The sequence below is a fragment of the Tachypleus tridentatus genome, chromosome 5 (assembly GCF_004210375.1).
Source record: "Tachypleus tridentatus isolate NWPU-2018 chromosome 5, ASM421037v1, whole genome shotgun sequence".
Classification (NCBI taxonomy): domain Eukaryota; kingdom Metazoa; phylum Arthropoda; class Merostomata; order Xiphosura; family Limulidae; genus Tachypleus; species Tachypleus tridentatus.
The window spans coordinates 7,669,817-7,687,908 of NC_134829.1; the positions used below are offsets into that span (position 1 = coordinate 7,669,817).

General features: G+C 32.2%; 1 protein-coding gene across 1 annotated transcript in view; it reads left to right on the forward strand.

Annotated features, from left to right (window-relative positions):
* LOC143251265 (suppressor of lurcher protein 1-like) overlaps positions 1–18,092 on the forward strand; it is a 64,247-nt gene that overhangs the window by 19,778 nt on the left and 26,377 nt on the right. Inside the window, exon 2 of the mRNA XM_076502705.1 lies at positions 13,467–13,660. Coding sequence (XP_076358820.1) covers positions 13,467–13,660 — 194 coding nt within the window. The remainder of the gene's footprint in view (positions 1–13,466; positions 13,661–18,092) is intronic.

Below are 18,092 nucleotides of genomic sequence, written 5' to 3' on the forward strand. Positions count from 1 at the left end.
TGTTTTCCCTATCAGTGTAAGAGTATGTTCTGTTTTCCCTATCAGTGTAAAGTATGTTCTGTTTTCCCTATCAGTGTAAGAGTATGTTCTGTTTTCCCTATGAGTGTAAGAGTATGTTCTGTTTTCCCTATCAGTGTAAGAGTATGTTCTGTTTTTCCCTATCAGTGTAAGTATGTTCTGTTTTTCCCTTCAGTGTAAGAGTTTTCTGTTTTCCTATCAGTGTAAGAGTATGTTCTATTTTCCCTATCAGTGTAATAGTATGTTCTGTTTTCCCTATCAGTGTAAGAGTATGTTCTGTTTTCCCTATCAGTGTAAAGTATGTTCTGTTTTCCCTATCAGTGTAAGAGTATGTTCTGTTTTCCCTATCAGTGTAAGAGTATGTTCTATTTTCCCTGTCAGTGTAAGAGTATGTTTTGTTTTCCCTATCAGTGTAAGAGTATGTTCTGTTTTCCCTATCAGTGTAAGAGTATGTTCTGTTTTCCCTATCAGTGTAAGAGTATGTTCTGTTTTCCCTATCAGTGTAAGAGTATGTTCTGTTTTCCCTATCAGTGTAAGAGTATGTTCTGTTTTCCCTATCAGTGTAAGAGTATGTTCTGTTTTCCCTATCAGTGTAAGAGTATGTTCTGTTTTCCCTATCAGTGTAAGAGTATGTTCTGTTTTCCCTATCAGTGTAAGAGTATGTTCTGTTTTCCCTATCAGTGTAAGAGTATGTTCTGTTTTCCCTATCAGTGTAAGAGTATGTTCTGTTTTCCCTATCAGTGTAAGAGTATGTTCTGTTTTCCCTATCAGTGTAAGAGTATGTTCTGTTTTCCCTATCAGTGTAAGAGTATGTTCTGTTTTCCCTATCAGTGTAAGAGTATGTTCTGTTTTCCCTATCAGTGTAAGAGTATGTTCTGTTTTCCCTATCAGTGTAAGAGTATGTTCTGTTTTCCCTATCAGTGTAAGAGTATGTTCTGTTTTCCCTATCAGTGTAAGAGTATGTTCTGTTTTCCCTATCAGTGTAAGAGTATGTTCTGTTTTCCCTATCAGTGTAAGAGTATGTTCTGTTTTCCCTATCAGTGTAAGAGTATGTTCTGTTTTCCCTATCAGTGTAAGAGTATGTTCTGTTTTCCCTATCAGTGTAAGAGTATGTTCTGTTTTCCCTATCAGTGTAAGAGTATGTTCTGTTTTCCCTATCAGTGTAAGAGTATGTTCTGTTTTCCCTATCAGTGTAAGAGTATGTTCTGTTTTCCCTATCAGTGTAAGAGTATGTTCTGTTTTCCCTATCAGTGTAAGAGTATGTTCTGTTTTCCCTATCAGTGTAAGAGTATGTTCTGTTTTCCCTATCAGTGTAAGAGTATGTTCTGTTTTCCCTATCAGTGTAAGAGTATGTTCTGTTTTCCCTATCAGTGTAAGAGTATGTTCTGTTTTCCCTATCAGTGTAAGAGTATGTTCTGTTTTCCCTATCAGTGTAAGAGTATGTTCTGTTTTCCCTATCAGTGTAAGAGTATGTTCTGTTTTCCCTATCAGTGTAAGAGTATGTTCTGTTTTCCCTATCAGTGTAAGAGTATGTTCTGTTTTCCCTATCAGTGTAAGAGTATGTTCTGTTTTCCCTATCAGTGTAAGAGTATGTTCTGTTTTCCCTATCAGTGTAAGAGTATGTTCTGTTTTCCCTATCAGTGTAAGAGTATGTTCTGTTTTCCCTATCAGTGTAAGAGTATGTTCTGTTTTCCCTATCAGTGTAAGAGTATGTTCTGTTTTCCCTATCAGTGTAAGAGTATGTTCTGTTTTCCCTATCAGTGTAAGAGTATGTTCTGTTTTCCCTATCAGTGTAAGAGTATGTTCTGTTTTCCCTATCAGTGTAAGAGTATGTTCTGTTTTCCCTATCAGTGTAAGAGTATGTTCTGTTTTCCCTATCAGTGTAAGAGTATGTTCTGTTTTCCCTATCAGTGTAAGAGTATGTTCTGTTTTCCCTATCAGTGTAAGAGTATGTTCTGTTTTCCCTATCAGTGTAAGAGTATGTTCTGTTTTCCCTATCAGTGTAAGAGTATGTTCTGTTTTCCCTATCAGTGTAAGAGTATGTTCTGTTTTCCCTATCAGTGTAAGAGTATGTTCTGTTTTCCCTATCAGTGTAAGAGTATGTTCTGTTTTCCCTATCAGTGTAAGAGTATGTTCTGTTTTCCCTATCAGTGTAAGAGTATGTTCTGTTTTCCCTATCAGTGTAAGAGTATGTTCTGTTTTCCCTATCAGTGTAAGAGTATGTTCTGTTTTCCCTATCAGTGTAAGAGTATGTTCTGTTTTCCCTATCAGTGTAAGAGTATGTTCTGTTTTCCCTATCAGTGTAAGAGTATGTTCTGTTTTCCCTATCAGTGTAAGAGTATGTTCTGTTTTCCCTATCAGTGTAAGAGTATGTTCTGTTTTCCCTATCAGTGTAAGAGTATGTTCTGTTTTCCCTATCAGTGTAAGAGTATGTTCTGTTTTCCCTATCAGTGTAAGAGTATGTTCTGTTTTCCCTATCAGTGTAAGAGTATGTTCTGTTTTCCCTATCAGTGTAAGAGTATGTTCTGTTTTCCCTATCAGTGTAAGAGTATGTTCTGTTTTCCCTATCAGTGTAAGAGTATGTTCTGTTTTCCCTATCAGTGTAAGAGTATGTTCTGTTTTCCCTATCAGTGTAAGAGTATGTTCTGTTTTCCCTATCAGTGTAAGAGTATGTTCTGTTTTCCCTATCAGTGTAAGAGTATGTTCTGTTTTCCCTATCAGTGTAAGAGTATGTTCTGTTTTCCCTATCAGTGTAAGAGTATGTTCTGTTTTCCCTATCAGTGTAAGAGTATGTTCTGTTTTCCCTATCAGTGTAAGAGTATGTTCTGTTTTCCCTATCAGTGTAAGAGTATGTTCTGTTTTCCCTATCAGTGTAAGAGTATGTTCTGTTTTCCCTATCAGTGTAAGAGTATGTTCTGTTTTCCCTATCAGTGTAAGAGTATGTTCTGTTTTCCCTATCAGTGTAAGAGTATGTTCTGTTTTCCCTATCAGTGTAAGAGTATGTTCTGTTTTCCCTATCAGTGTAAGAGTATGTTCTGTTTTCCCTATCAGTGTAAGAGTATGTTCTGTTTTCCCTATCAGTGTAAGAGTATGTTCTGTTTTCCCTATCAGTGTAAGAGTATGTTCTGTTTTCCCTATCAGTGTAAGAGTATGTTCTGTTTTCCCTATCAGTGTAAGAGTATGTTCTGTTTTCCCTATCAGTGTAAGAGTATGTTCTGTTTTCCCTATCAGTGTAAGAGTATGTTCTGTTTTCCCTATCAGTGTAAGAGTATGTTCTGTTTTCCCTATCAGTGTAAGAGTATGTTCTGTTTCCCTATCAGTGTAAGAGTATGTTCTGTTTTCCCTATCAGTGTAAGAGTATGTTCTGTTTTCCCTATCAGTGTAAGAGTATGTTCTGTTTTCCCTATCAGTGTAAGAGTATGTTCTGTTTTCCCTATCAGTGTAAGAGTATGTTCTGTTTTCCCTATCAGTGTAAGAGTATGTTCTGTTTTCCCTATCAGTGTAAGAGTATGTTCTGTTTTCCCTATCAGTGTAAGAGTATGTTCTGTTTTCCCTATCAGTGTAAGAGTATGTTCTGTTTTCCCTATCAGTGTAAGAGTATGTTCTGTTTTCCCTATCAGTGTAAGAGTATGTTCTGTTTTCCCTATCAGTGTAAGAGTATGTTCTGTTTTCCCTATCAGTGTAAGAGTATGTTCTGTTTTCCCTATCAGTGTAAGAGTATGTTCTGTTTTCCCTATCAGTGTAAGAGTATGTTCTGTTTTCCCTATCAGTGTAAGAGTATGTTCTGTTTTCCCTATCAGTGTAAGAGTATGTTCTGTTTTCCTATCAGTGTAAGAGTATGTTCTGTTTTCCCTATCAGTGTAAGAGTATGTTCTGTTTTCCCTATCAGTGTAAGAGTATGTTCTGTTTTCCCTATCAGTGTAAGAGTATGTTCTGTTTTCCCTATCAGTGTAAGAGTATGTTCTGTTTTCCCTATCAGTGTAAGAGTATGTTCTGTTTTCCCTATCAGTGTAAGAGTATGTTCTGTTTTCCCTATCAGTGTAAGAGTATGTTCTGTTTTCCCTATCAGTGTAAGAGTATGTTCTGTTTTCCCTATCAGTGTAAGAGTATGTTCTGTTTTCCCTATCAGTGTAAGAGTATGTTCTGTTTTCCCTATCAGTGTAAGAGTATGTTCTGTTTTCCCTATCAGTGTAAGAGTATGTTCTGTTTTCCCTATCAGTGTAAGAGTATGTTCTGTTTTCCCTATCAGTGTAAGAGTATGTTCTGTTTTCCCTATCAGTGTAAGAGTATGTTCTGTTTTCCCTATCAGTGTAAGAGTATGTTCTGTTTTCCCTATCAGTGTAAGAGTATGTTCTGTTTTCCCTATCAGTGTAAGAGTATGTTCTGTTTTCCCTATCAGTGTAAGAGTATGTTCTGTTTTCCCTATCAGTGTAAGAGTATGTTCTGTTTTCCCTATCAGTGTAAGAGTATGTTCTGTTTTCCCTATGAGTGTAAGAGTATGTTCTGTTTTCCCTATCAGTGTAAGTAGTTCTGTTCTGTGTTTTCCCTGTTTTCAGTGTAAGAGTATGTTCTGTTTTCCCTATGAGTGTAAGAGTATGTTCTATTTTCCCTGTCAGTGTAATAGTATGTTTAGTTTTCCCTGTGAGTGTAAGAGTATGTTCTGTTTTCCCTATCAGTGTAAGAGTATGTTCTGTTTTCCCTATCAGTGTAAGAGTATGTTCTGTTTTCCCTATCAGTGTAAGAGTATGTTCTGTTTTCCCTATCAGTGTAAGAGTATGTTCTGTTTTCCCTATCAGTGTAAGAGTATGTTCTGTTTTTCCTATCAGTGTAAGAGTATGTTCTGTTTTCCCTATCAGTGTAAGAGTATGTTCTGTTTTCCCTATCAGTGTAAGAGTATGTTCTGTTTTCCCTATCAGTGTAAGAGTATGTTCTGTTTTCCCTATGAGTGTAAGAGTATGTTCTGTTTTCCCTATCAGTGTAAGAGTATGTTCTGTTTTCCCTATCAGTGTAAGAGTATGTTCTGTTTTCCCTATCAGTGTAAGAGTATGTTCTGTTTTCCCTATCAGTGTAAGAGTATGTTCTGTTTTCCCTATCAGTGTAAGAGTATGTTCTGTTTTCCCTATCAGTGTAAGAGTATGTTCTGTTTTCCCTATCAGTGTAAGAGTATGTTCTGTTTTCCCTATCAGTGTAAGAGTATGTTCTGTTTTCCCTATCAGTGTAAGAGTATGTTCTGTTTTCCCTATCAGTGTAAGAGTATGTTCTGTTTTCCCTATCAGTGTAAGAGTATGTTCTGTTTTCCCTATCAGTGTAAGAGTATGTTCTGTTTTCCCTATCAGTGTAAGAGTATGTTCTGTTTTCCCTATCAGTGTAAGAGTATGTTCTGTTTTCCCTATCAGTGTAAGAGTATGTTCTGTTTTCCCTATCAGTGTAAGAGTATGTTCTGTTTTCCCTATCAGTGTAAGAGTATGTTCTGTTTTCCCTATCAGTGTAAGAGTATGTTCTGTTTTCCCTATCAGTGTAAGAGTATGTTCTGTTTTCCCTATCAGTGTAAGAGTATGTTCTGTTTTCCCTATCAGTGTAAGAGTATGTTCTGTTTTCCCTATCAGTGTAAGAGTATGTTCTGTTTTCCCTATCAGTGTAAGAGTATGTTCTGTTTTCCCTATCAGTGTAAGAGTATGTTCTGTTTTCCCTATCAGTGTAAGAGTATGTTCTGTTTTCCCTATCAGTGTAAGAGTATGTTCTGTTTTCCCTATCAGTGTAAGAGTATGTTCTGTTTTCCCTATCAGTGTAAGAGTATGTTCTGTTTTCCCTATCAGTGTAAGAGTATGTTCTGTTTTCCCTATCAGTGTAAGAGTATGTTCTGTTTTCCCTATCAGTGTAAGAGTATGTTCTGTTTTCCCTATCAGTGTAAGAGTATGTTCTGTTTTCCCTATCAGTGTAAGAGTATGTTCTGTTTTCCCTATCAGTGTAAGAGTATGTTCTGTTTTCCCTATCAGTGTAAGAGTATGTTCTGTTTTCCCTATCAGTGTAAGAGTATGTTCTGTTTTCCCTATCAGTGTAAGAGTATGTTCTGTTTTCCCTATCAGTGTAAGAGTATGTTCTGTTTTCCCTATCAGTGTAAGAGTATGTTCTGTTTTCCCTATCAGTGTAAGAGTATGTTCTGTTTTCCCTATCAGTGTAAGAGTATGTTCTGTTTTCCCTATCAGTGTAAGAGTATGTTCTGTTTTCCCTATCAGTGTAAGAGTATGTTCTGTTTTCCCTATCAGTGTAAGAGTATGTTCTGTTTTCCCTATCAGTGTAAGAGTATGTTCTGTTTTCCCTATCAGTGTAAGAGTATGTTCTGTTTTCCCTATCAGTGTAAGAGTATGTTCTGTTTTCCCTATCAGTGTAAGAGTATGTTCTGTTTTCCCTATCAGTGTAAGAGTATGTTCTGTTTTCCCTATCAGTGTAAGAGTATGTTCTGTTTTCCCTATCAGTGTAAGAGTATGTTCTGTTTTCCCTATCAGTGTAAGAGTATGTTCTGTTTTCCCTATCAGTGTAAGAGTATGTTCTGTTTTCCCTATCAGTGTAAAAGTATGTTCTGTTTTCCCTATCAGTGTAAGAGTATGTTCTGTTTTCCCTATCAGTGTAAGAGTATGTTCTGTTTTCCCTATCAGTGTAAGAGTATGTTCTGTTTTCCCTATCAGTGTAAGAGTATGTTCTGTTTTCCCTATCAGTGTAAGAGTATGTTCTGTTTTCCCTATCAGTGTAAGAGTATGTTCTGTTTTCCCTATCAGTGTAAGAGTATGTTCTGTTTTCCCTATCAGTGTAAGAGTATGTTCTGTTTTCCCTATCAGTGTAAGAGTATGTTCTGTTTTCCCTATCAGTGTAAGAGTATGTTCTGTTTTCCCTATCAGTGTAAGAGTATGTTCTGTTTTCCCTATCAGTGTAAGAGTATGTTCTGTTTTCCCTATCAGTGTAAGAGTATGTTCTGTTTTCCCTATCAGTGTAAGAGTATGTTCTGTTTTCCCTATCAGTGTAAGAGTATGTTCTGTTTTCCCTATCAGTGTAAGAGTATGTTCTGTTTTCCCTATCAGTGTAAGAGTATGTTCTGTTTTCCCTATCAGTGTAAGAGTATGTTCTGTTTTCCCTATCAGTGTAAGAGTATGTTCTGTTTTCCCTATCAGTGTAAGAGTATGTTCTGTTTTCCCTATCAGTGTAAGAGTATGTTCTGTTTTCCCTATCAGTGTAAGAGTATGTTCTGTTTTCCCTATCAGTGTAAGAGTATGTTCTGTTTTCCCTATCAGTGTAAGAGTATGTTCTGTTTTCCCTATCAGTGTAAGAGTATGTTCTGTTTTCCCTGTCAGTGTAAGAGTATGTTCTGTTTTCCCTATCAGTGTAAGAGTATGTTCTGTTTTCCCTATCAGTGTAAGAGTATGTTCTGTTTTCCCTATCAGTGTAAGAGTATGTTCTGTTTTCCCTATCAGTGTAAGAGTATGTTCTGTTTTCCCTATCAGTGTAAGAGTATGTTCTGTTTTCCCTATCAGTGTAAGAGTATGTTCTGTTTTCCCTATCAGTGTAAGAGTATGTTCTGTTTTCCCTATCAGTGTAAGAGTATGTTCTGTTTTCCCTATCAGTGTAAGAGTATGTTCTGTTTTCCCTATCAGTGTAAGAGTATGTTCTGTTTTCCCTATCAGTGTAAGAGTATGTTCTGTTTTCCCTATCAGTGTAAGAGTATGTTCTGTTTTCCCTGTCAGTGTAAGAGTATGTTCTGTTTTCCCTATCAGTGTAAGAGTATGTTCTGTTTTCCCTATCAGTGTAAGAGTATGTTCTGTTTTCCCTATCAGTGTAAGAGTATGTTCTGTTTTCCCTATCAGTGTAAGAGTATGTTCTGTTTTCCCTATCAGTGTAAGAGTATGTTCTGTTTTCCCTATCAGTGTAAGAGTATGTTCTGTTTTCCCTATCAGTGTAAGAGTATGTTCTGTTTTCCCTATCAGTGTAAGAGTATGTTCTGTTTTCCCTATCAGTGTAAGAGTATGTTCTGTTTTCCCTATCAGTGTAAGAGTATGTTCTGTTTTCCCTGTCAGTGTAAGAGTATGTTCTGTTTTCCCTATCAGTGTAAGAGTATGTTCTGTTTTCCCTATCAGTGTAAGAGTATGTTCTGTTTTCCCTATCAGTGTAAGAGTATGTTCTGTTTTCCCTATCAGTGTAAGAGTATGTTCTGTTTTCCCTATCAGTGTAAGAGTATGTTCTGTTTTCCCTATCAGTGTAAGAGTATGTTCTGTTTTCCCTATCAGTGTAAGAGTATGTTCTGTTTTCCCTATCAGTGTAAGAGTATGTTCTGTTTTCCCTATCAGTGTAAGAGTATGTTCTGTTTTCCCTATCAGTGTAAGAGTATGTTCTGTTTTCCCTATCAGTGTAAGAGTATGTTCTGTTTTCCCTATCAGTGTAAGAGTATGTTCTGTTTTCCCTATCAGTGTAAGAGTATGTTCTGTTTTCCCTATCAGTGTAAGAGTATGTTCTGTTTTCCCTATCAGTGTAAGAGTATGTTCTGTTTTCCCTATCAGTGTAAGAGTATGTTCTGTTTTCCCTATCAGTGTAAGAGTATGTTCTGTTTTCCCTATCAGTGTAAGAGTATGTTCTGTTTTCCCTATCAGTGTAAGAGTATGTTCTGTTTTCCCTATCAGTGTAAGAGTATGTTCTGTTTTCCCTATCAGTGTAAGAGTATGTTCTGTTTTCCCTATCAGTGTAAGAGTATGTTCTGTTTTCCCTGTCAGTGTAAGAGTATGTTCTGTTTTCCCTCTCAGTGTAAGAGTATGTTCTGTTTTCCCTGTCAGTGTAAGAGTATGTTCTGTTTTCCCTATCAGTTTAAGAGTATGTTCTAAGTGTAATAGTATGTTCTGTTTTCCCTGTCAGTGTAAGAGTATGTTCTGTTTTCCCTATCAGTGTAAAAGTATGTTCTGTTTTCCCTATCAGTTTAAGAGTATGTTCTGTTTTCCTTATCAGTTTAAGAGTATGTTCTGTTTTCCCTGTAGTGTAAGAGTATGTTCTGTTTTCCCTATCAGTGTAAGAGTATGTTCTGTTTTCCCTATGAGTGTAAGAGTATGTTCTTTTTCCCTATGAGTGTAAGAGTATGTTCCATTTTCCCTATCAGTGTAAGAGTATGTTCTGTTTCCCTATGAGTGTAAGAGTATGTTCTGTTTTCCCTATGAGTGTAAGAGTATGTTCCGTTTTCCCTATCAGTGTAAGAGTATGTTTTGTTTTCCCTATCAGTGTTAGAGTATGTAGGAGAATGGAGGCAAATGACTTGAATTTCGTCCTCTAAACTAGTGTCTCCACAACAGGCAGTTGCTTTCAATTCTGCACAGTTTCACCACGAGCACACAGCCTAAACAATCTATCAAACAATAACAGAGATTGAACTGGTAGTAGCCAAACATAAATTCATATGGTAGTAAATAGACACAGTAATGCCTGAAAAAGGGAACATATACTAACACGAAATAGATATGCCCGGCATGGACAAGCGTATTCAGGCGTGTGACTCGTACTCTGAGGGGCGCGGGTTCGCATCCCCATCGTGCCAAACATGCTCGCCCTTTCAGCCGTGGGGGCGTTATAATTTACGATCAATCCCACTATTCGTTGGTAAAGAGCAGTCCAAGAGTTGGCGGTGGGTGATGATGACTAGCTGCCTTCCCTATAGTATTACACTGCTAAATTAGGGACGGCTAGCACAGATAGCCCCCGAGTAGCTTTGTGCGAAATTCAAAAACAAACAAACTAATTAGACATATACACTTAAGTGATATTCGACTGCTACCAACTGGATATAGATACTTAACTAATATTTAGCGAGTACTAACTAAACATAGACACTTAACTGATATCCATGTGGTACTATCTAGACAAAGATACGTATATGATATTCACTTTGGACTAACCAGAAATATACTTTGCTGATATTCAGATGGTACTAATTCAATATAGATACCTAAATGATATTTAACTGGTACTAACTAGATATAGATACTAAACTGATATTCAGCTGATACTAACTAGACATCAATACTTAACATATTCAACTGGAATTTATTAGACATACACAAATGCATAACTGATATTCGACTGGTACTAACAAGAAACAGATATTTAGCTGATATTCAGCTGCTACTACTCAGACAGATATTTAACTGATATTCAACTGGTACTCACTAGACATAGATACTAAACTGATATCCACGTGGTACTAACTAGACATAGATGCTTAAGTGATATTCAGCTGGTGCTAACTAGAAACAGATACTTAACTGATATTCAACTGATAATAACTAGAAACAGATACTTAACTGATATTCAACTGATACTAACCAGACATAGATACCTAACTGATATTCAGCTGGTACTAACAAGAAACAGATACTTAACTGATATTCACCTGCTACTAACTAAATATAGATAGTTATCTGATATTCAGCTACTACTAATCAGTCAGATATTTAACTGATATTCAACTGGTACTTAATAAACATAGATACTAAACTGATAGCCACGTGGTACTAACTAGACATAGATACTTAAGTGATATTCAGCTGGTGCTAACTAAACATACATACTTAAGTGTTATTCAACTGGTACTAACTAGACATAGATACTTAAGTGATATTCAACTGGTACTAACTAGACATAGATGCTTAAGTGATATTCAGCTGGTGCTAACTAATCAAAGATACTTAATAGATATTCAACTGGTACTAACTAAACATAGATACTTAAGTGATATTCAGCTAACTAGAAATAGATACTTAATTCATATTCTGCTGGTACTAACTAGACATAGATACTTAAGTGATATTCAACTGGTACTAACTAGACATAGATACTTAAGTGATATTCAATTGGTACTAACTAGACATAGATACTTAAGTGATATTCCACTGGTACTAACTAGACATAGATGCTTAAGTGATATTCAGCTGGTGCTAACTAAACAAAGATACTTAAGTGATATTCAACTGGTACTAACTAGACATAGATACTTAAGTGATATTCAGCTAACTAGAAATAGATACTTAATTCATATTCTGCTGGTACTAACTAGACATAGATACTTAAGTGATATTCAGTTCGTACTAAGTAGACATAGATACTTAAGTGTTATTCAACTGGTACTAAATAGACATAGATACTTATGTAATATTCTGCTGGTACTAACTAGACATAGATACTTAAGTGATTTTCAACTGGTACTAAGTAGACATAGATACTTAAGTGATTTTCAACTGGTACTAAGTAGACATAGATACTTAAGTGTTATTGAACTGGTACTAACTAGACATAGATACTTAAGTGATATTCAACTGGTACTAACTAGACATAGATACTTAAGTGATATTCAAGTGGTACTAACTAGACATAGATACTTAAGAGATATTCAACTGGTACTAACTAGACATAGATGGTTAAGTGATATTCAGCTGGTGCTAACTAAAAAAGATACTTAAGTGATATTCAACTAGTACTAACTGGACATAGATACTTAAGTGATATTCAGCTGGTGCTAACTAAACATAGATACTTCAGTGATATTCAACTGGTACTAACTAGACATAGATACTTAAGTGATATTCAGCTGGTGCTAACTAAACATAGATACTAAATTTATATTCAACTGGTACTAACGAAACATAGATACTTAAGTGATATTCAACTGGTACCAACTAGACATAGATACTTGAGTCATATTCTGCTGGTACTAACTAGACATAGATACTTAAGTGATATTCAATTGGTACTAACTAGACATAGATACTTAAGTGATATTCAACTGGTACTAACTAGACATAGATACTTAAGTGATATTCTGCTGGTACTTACTAGACATAGATACTTAAGTGATATTCAGCTAACTAGAAATAGATACTTAAGTGATACTCAACTGGTACTAACTAGACATAGATACTTAAGTGTATTGAAATGATACTTTCTAGACATTGAAACTTTATTGTTATTCTGCTGGTACTAACGAGACATAGATATTTAACTGATATTCAGCTGGTACTAACTGGATATAGATACTTAACTGTTATTAAACTGGTACGAAATATAAGTAGATATGATATTTAGCTGGTACTAACTAGTCATAGGTACTTAAGTGATTTTTAGGCGATACTAACTAGACATAGATATTTAACTGATATTCAGCTTGTACTAACTAAATATAGTTATCTGATATTCAACTGATACTAATTAGACATTGATACATAACTGATATTCAGCTAGTATTTGCCAAACTTGAACAGGTTTTTACTTCTTCTAGTCAGATAAAGAGTCATTTTAAAAATTTTTCTGCGTGATGGGTGACTTAATCTTCAAATAAAAACATTGTTGAGGAAATCTTTGAATATCCCCTTCTAACCAAGGAGCTTATGTAGAGAAGTATTTCGTAGACAGCATGGTTAATAATATGTATACCGTATTGTCACTGTATATATGATCCAAAGTTATCTTTAATGAGGAAAAGAGTTGATGTTATTTTACTCACCACAGTTAAAGTGTGTATGTTAAATAAATTTAGAGAAGTTTGCTGGTTTTAAATTTATTTCACTCTGAACTCTTCTTGAATTCTTTAATGACAGTTTTGCTAATTTTGAAAGATTCGTGTTGAATACAAAGTTTAAATTTCTTTTCTGCATTACCTCATGTATTTTATCTTTATCCTTTTTGTGGTGAGTTTGTTATTCGACTGCAGATGGTATGAAACTAATACATGGAAAAGGTTGATTAAATGGAACCTTGTTCCTGGACTATCAGAAATTGAATATATGTTACTAGGATTTCAATCGTAAATGTTGAAAACCGTTTTTAGATTAAGTATTTTTAGAGCCAATTTATAGATTCGTGATGTCATTAGTGCAAACCATAAAATTGTATGCGAATCTTTAAAATCGTTTGTTGAAACTCGTTACTCAAAACTGGGAAATTTGACATTGTTTAAATCGTCAATAATATTGTTTGAGAACGTGGGCTGGAAGTCATTAACCGTCAGGCTTCACAAAATATAAATAGGTTTAAGTTCAGTTGTGATACCCTCAAGTGGTTACCCATACTTCATAGTGTTTACATTTGGTTGAGGTTGGCCTAATAGGCTCAGAAGAGTTAGGGTGCAAACAAACACACATTTCGTCTTTATATATAAAGATTACAGAATTAAAATACATTTCAATAAGACATATATTGTTGGTTATATACTGATTATAGAATATAATACCTTTAAGAAAAACAGTACAAAACAGAGGGCTACAATGTGATTATAAAAGTGAGATATTACTTTCTGAAAACAACAAACCCAGGTATAATTTAAATACGTTATTATACATCTGATTTTTTAAAAGTAATTCAACCATGTATTAAATTTGAGTTAAAGTTTTATCTGTAAAATGTTTTATTATAATTTTTCTTTATTACAGCTGCGAAGGACAATTAGATACTGTTATGGTTTTTATTGCAATAAAGGCCCGCAGAGAGCGTTTGAACAATTACTGTGGAAACACACTCCCTCGGCAGCTTATGTCAAACGGTCCATTCATGATTGTAGAGTTCAAAAGTCACCAGTCTTCACCTACTGTTAAAGGAATGCGCGCCATCTATCGATTTGTTACTAGTAAGTAATATTATTAAAATATATATTTTACACCTCGTTGCTATATATTTACCATTTATAACTACCACGTATTGTTAGTTTCAGTTCATTTGCGTTTATCCTTCATCATTTATCTCATTCAGCCTCTACTCTGTTTTTAACAATAAACATGTACTATTGAAACTTTGCAGAATGGACAGCAACTGGCTATTGGGGTTTGGTTTTGTTTTGTTTTTAATGTCGCGCAAAGTTACTCGAGGGCTATCTGCGCTAGCCGTCCCTAATTTATCAGTGTAAGACTATAGGGAAGGCAGCTAGTCATCACCATCCACCACCAACTCCTGGGCTACTTTTTTACCAATGAATAGTGGCATTGACCGTGACATTATAACGGGAACCCGCAGATTACGAGTCGCACTCCTTAACCCACCTGGCCATGCCAGGCCAGGCTATTGTGGAGACACAAGTGTAGTGGACGATGTTCCGAAAGTCTTCAGTCTATCAACGAATGTAGTGTTATAATTCTTTTGTTTAATGTTAGCAATGTACAACTATAACTGTTTTTCTTTGATATTAACAACGTACAACTATAACTGTTTTGTTTAATATTAACAATGTACAACTATAACTGTTTTATTTGATATTAACAATGTACAACTATAACTGTTTTATTTAATATTAACAATGTACAACTATAACTGTTTTGTTTAATATTAACAATGTACAACTATAACTGTTTTGTTTAATATTAACAATGTCAACTATAACTGTTTTGTTTAATATTAACAATGTACAACTATAACTGTTTTGTTTAATATTAACAATGTCAACTATATCTGTTGTTGTTTAATATTAACAATGTACAACTATAACTGTTTTGTTTAATATTAACAATGTCAACTATATTTGTTTTTGTTTAATATTAACAATGTACAACTATAACTGTTTTATTTAATATTAACAATGTACAACTATAACTGTTTTGTTTAATATTAACAATGTCAACTATATTTGTTTTTGTTTAATATTAACAATGTACAACTATAACTGTTTTATTTAATATTAACAATGTACAACTGTAATTGTCTTGTTTAATATTAACGACATACAACTATATGTTTTTTGTTTAATATTAATAATGTACAACTATTGCTGTTTTTGTTTAATATTAACAATGTACAACTATATCTGTTTTTGTTTAATATTAACAATGTACAACTATATCTGTTTTTGTTTAATAATAACGATGTACAACTGTAATTGTTTTGTTTAATATTAATAATGTACAACTATTGCTGTTTTTGTTTAATATTAACAATGTACAACTATAGCTGTTTTTATTTGGCATTAAGAACGTACAACTATAACTGTTTTATTTAATATTAACAATGTACAACTGTTTTGTTTAATATTAATATTAATGTACAACAACTGTTTTATTTAATATAACAATGCTAATATTAACGACATTTATGTTTTTTGTTTAATATTAATAATGTACAACTATAACTGTTTTATTTAATATTAACAATGTACAACTATAACTGTTTTGTTTAATATTAACAATGTACAACTGTTTTTGTTTAATATTAACAATGTACAACTACAACTGTTTTGTTTAAATTTGTCTGTTTTGTTTAATATTATTACAACTATAACGACAATACATACTATATGTACAACTATAACTGTTTTTTGTACAACTATATCTGTTTTGTTTAATATTAACAATGTACAACTATAACTGTTTTGTTTAATATTAACAATGTTTAACAATGTACAACTATTGCTGTTTTGTTTAATATTAACAATGTACAACTATAACTGTTTTGTTTAATATTAACAATGTACAACTATAACTGTTTTTTTATTTTATTAACGTACAACTATAACTGTTTTATTTAATATTAACAATGTACAACTATACAACTATACTATATGTTTTTTGTTTAATATTAATAATGTACAACTATAACTGTTTTATTTAATATTAACAATGTACAACTATAACTGTTTTGTTTAATATTAACAATGTACAACTATATTCTGTACAACTATAACTGTTTTGTTTAATATTAACAATGTACAACTATAACTGTTTTGTTTAATATTAACAATGTTTAATATTAACAACTATAACTGTTTTGTTTAATATTAACAATGTACAACTATAACTGTTTTGTTTAATATTAACAATGTACAACTATATAACTGTACAACTATATCTGTTTTGTTTAATAATATTAACAATGTACAACTATAACTGTTTTATTTAATATTAACAATGTACAACTATAACTGTTTTGTTTAATATTAACAATGTACAACTATATAACTGTTTTGTTTAATATTAACAATGTACAACTATAACTGTTTTGTTTAATATTAACAATGTACAACTATAACTGTTTTGTTTAATATTAACAATGTACAACTATAACTGTTTTGTTTAATATTAACAATGTACAACTATTGCTGTTTTGTTTAATATTAACAATGTACAACTATATCTGTTTTTGTTTAATATTAACAATGTACAACTATAGCTGTTTTTATTTGGCATTAAGAACGTACAACTATAACTGTTTTATTTAATATTAACAATGTACAACTGTAATTGTCTTGTTTAATATTAACGACATACAACTATATGTTTTTTGTTTAATATTAATAATGTACAACTATAACTGTTTTATTTAATATTAACAATGTACAACTATAACTGTTTTGTTTAATATTAACAATGTACAACTATATCTGTTTTTGTTTAATATTAACAATGTACAACTACAACTGTTTTGTTTAATATTAACAATGTACAACTATAACTGTTTTGTTTAATATTAACAATGTACAACTATAACTGTTTTGTTTAATATTAACAATGTCAACTATATCTGTTTTTGTTTAATATTAACAATGTACAACTATAACTGTTTTATTTAATATTAACAATGTACAACTATAACTGTTTTGTTTAATATTAACAATGTACAACTACAACTGTTTTGTTTAATATTAACAATGTACAACTATAACTGTTTTGTTTAATATTAACAATGTACAACTATTGCTGTTTTGTTTAATATTAACAATGTCAACTATATTTGTTTTTGTTTAATATTAACAATGTACAACTGTAATTGTCTTGTTTAATATTAACGACATACAACTATATGTTTTTTGTTTAATATTAATAATGTACAACTATTGCTGTTTTTGTTTAATATTAACAATGTACAACTATATCTGTTTTTGTTTAATAATAACGATGTACAACTGTAATTGTCTTGTTTAATATTAACGACATACAACTTTAACTGTTTTGTTTAATATTAATAATGTACAACTATTGCTGTTTTTGTTTAATATTAACAATGTACAACTATAGCTGTTTTTATTTGGCATTAAGAACGTACAACTATAACTGTTTTATTTAATATTAACAATGTACAACTGTAATTGTCTTGTTTAATATTAACGACATACAACTATATGTTTTTTGTTTAATATTAACAATGTACAACTATAACTGTTTTATTTAATATTAACAATGTACAACTATAACTGTTTTGTTTAATATTAACAATGTACAACTATATCTGTTTTTGTTTAATATTAACAATGTACAACTACAACTGTTTTGTTTAATATTAACAATGTACAACTATAACTGTTTTGTTTAATATTAACAATGTACAACTATAACTGTTTTGTTTAATATTAACAATGTCAACTATATCTGTTTTTGTTTAATATTAACAATGTACAACTATAACTGTTTTATTTAATATTAACAATGTACAACTATATCTGTTTTTGTTTAATATTAATAATGTACAACTATATCTGTTTTGTTTAATATTAACAATGTACACCTACAACTGTTTTGTTTAATATTAACAATGTACAACTATAACTGTTTTATTTAATATTAACAATGTACAACTGTAATTGTCTTGTTTAATATTAACGACATACAACTATATGTTTTTTGTTTAATATTAATAATGTACAACTACTGCTGTTTTGTTTAATATTAACAATGTACAACTATAACTGTTTTGTTTAATATTAACAATGTACAACTATATCTGTTTTTGTTTAATATTAACAATGTACAACTATATCTGTTTTTGTTTAATAATAACGATGTACAACTGTAATTGTGTTGTTTAATATTAACGACATACAACTATAACTGTTTTGTTTAATATTAATAATGTACAACTATTGCTGTTTTTGTTTAATATTAACAATGTACAACTATAGCTGTTTTTATTTGGCATTAAGAACGTACAACTATAACTGTTTTTGTTTAACATTAACAATGTGCAACTATAACTTATTTTGTTTAACCTTAATAATGTACAACTATATCTAAGATGTGAAGGTTAATAAAAGTATATAAATAGGAAGACCAGAAACAGTTAGTTTACAGAGCTAGTCTATG